General features: G+C 19.0%; 2 protein-coding genes across 2 annotated transcripts in view; both read left to right on the forward strand. All coding sequences in view use genetic code 6, as the record gives it.

Annotated features, from left to right (window-relative positions):
* The window catches only part of TTHERM_01463220 (hypothetical protein), a gene marked incomplete at both ends in the record, with an annotated part of 1,076 nt that extends 555 nt beyond the window's left edge, over positions 1 to 521 (forward strand). The window contains 2 exons of the mRNA XM_001013410.3: positions 40 to 129; positions 401 to 521. Of these exons, the coding sequence (XP_001013410.3) occupies positions 40 to 129; positions 401 to 521 (211 nt within the window). The remainder of the gene's footprint in view (positions 1 to 39; positions 130 to 400) is intronic.
* Positions 522 to 1,655: 1,134 nt separating this feature from the next.
* Positions 1,656 to 1,966, forward strand: part of TTHERM_001463230 (hypothetical protein) — a gene marked incomplete at both ends in the record, with an annotated part of 494 nt that continues 183 nt past the window's right edge. Inside the window, 3 exons of the mRNA XM_012796957.1 lie at positions 1,656 to 1,771; positions 1,837 to 1,885; positions 1,946 to 1,966. The exon at positions 1,946 to 1,966 is cut by the window's right edge and continues 183 nt beyond it. Of these exons, the coding sequence (XP_012652411.1) occupies positions 1,656 to 1,771; positions 1,837 to 1,885; positions 1,946 to 1,966 (186 nt within the window). The remainder of the gene's footprint in view (positions 1,772 to 1,836; positions 1,886 to 1,945) is intronic.

Raw genomic sequence — 1,966 nt, forward strand, 5'->3', positions numbered from 1 at the left:
ACCTAATTAATACCTATTTTTTCTTAAATATTTCAAAAGTTGGAATAAAATTGGTGATTAGGGTGCATCAGGTTTAGGTTTTGGTTTAGCAAATTGCTCCAATCTCTCAAATTTGTCACTTTATCTCAAGTAAAAACAGTTTATTTGATTTGGAGTGTGTTATTTTTACTTATAAACTTTAATTTAAAAATATTTAGCTCTTTTAATTTGTTTATTAGCTTTTAAACCGATTTAGTTTTCTTTTTATTTTTTATTATACTAGCATTTATTTTTCTTCTATCTTTCTTAATTTAACTCATTTTTTTATTTTAAATATTTGCTTTTATTATTAATTAATTAATTTTTTATTTTTTCCTTGTAAATAACTTATTAATTATATTTTTCTTTAATATATAAAAAGTTAAAATTAAATTGGTGCAATGGGTGCATAAGGCTTAGGTTCTTCTTTATAAAATTGCCCAAATCTCTCAAATTTAACAGTTGAACTTGAGTAAATTTAGTTTATTTGTTTTGGATTGTGATATTTTAAAAAATATAGCTCTTTTAATTTATTTATTTATTAGCTTTTTATTTGATTTATTTATCTTTTTCTTTTTTATTTTGCTAATTTTTTATTATTTATTAATAGTAAAAAAATTTATTTTATTTATTTATTTATTTTTTTTATTATTTTATTTTAATTTAATTTAAAAGTTCTGACTAAATCAATGAATCGAAAGTAATAAGCAAGTATCTTAAATCAAAAAGATTAATTGTTTTTCAAATATATTTCTGGTGATAGACAAGTGATAAAAAAGGATGAATTAATATTAAATATTTGACTAATAAATAATAATATATTTTATTTTTTAATATTTTGTAATAAGATAATTTATACTAAAATACAGATAAAGCTATTCTTAGTTTTAAAATTTCGCTGATTGGATATATTTATTTATGTAAGTAATCTGCAGAGTTTGTAAAAATATTAATATATAAATGAATGACTAAATGACAGTTTAAATATTTTTTTTTTCTTTTTTAAATCAGAATTTATCAGATATGGTCGAAGAAAAAAATTACTTAAACATAAAGGACATTCTAAAAAGTAGTGATTCCACTTCATTATATATTAGAAAGGCATTTGGCTATATTAATATTAATGTTTGGGAGGGGAGATTAACCTAGGAATAAAAGAGATTTATTTAATTATGTGTAATAATCATCAAAAATCTTTCAGATTTAAATGCTGGTTAATTCGAATTTATTATCTATTGAAGATAATAAATAATATGACTTTTTTTAATATTCTTCATAACTTAGGAATACAATTTAATAAAGTCTAAAAACTAATATTAGGCATAAAATTTATCCTTATTTTAAACATATGATTATTCAAGATTTTAATTAAATTTAGAACAAAAAATTTAGATTTTAAAATAAACACAAAAAAAAATGTCTTAATTAAAATAGAAAAAGTTTACAAAAATAAAAAATGTAATTAATTTTAAAATGATATATTCATAATATTAATACATTTTAAATAATTAATAGTTCCATTGCTCTTACTTTTCTAAACATTAAATACTCCAATTAGACTTAAGGTAGGATTTGATTGCTTTTTTTTGTACATTAAATAAGCAATAAATTTATTCTTTTATAATATAATCATTAAAATGTATGTACATATTATTCCTTCAACATTTAGGACTAACTTCATAGGTGCTAATTCGCGATTAGGAATTGGATTATCAAGATGCGAAAATTTAATAAACTTGAATTTAAACTTTAGGTAAAAATCTTTTATTTTGACATTCATATAATTATAACATTTTAATAACGAATTTTTTATGATAGTAAATGCTAATTAAAAGATGTTGGCACATAAAAGCTATGCGATGGATTAGTAAAATGTAATAAACTTGCATTTTTGTAAATAGACTTTACGTAAATTATTTATTTATAGAAATTTTCTTAAATAATTATT

Source organism: Tetrahymena thermophila (assembly GCF_000189635.1).
Source record: "Tetrahymena thermophila SB210 genomic scaffold scf_8254684, whole genome shotgun sequence".
NCBI classification, from domain to species: Eukaryota; Ciliophora; class Oligohymenophorea; order Hymenostomatida; family Tetrahymenidae; genus Tetrahymena; species Tetrahymena thermophila.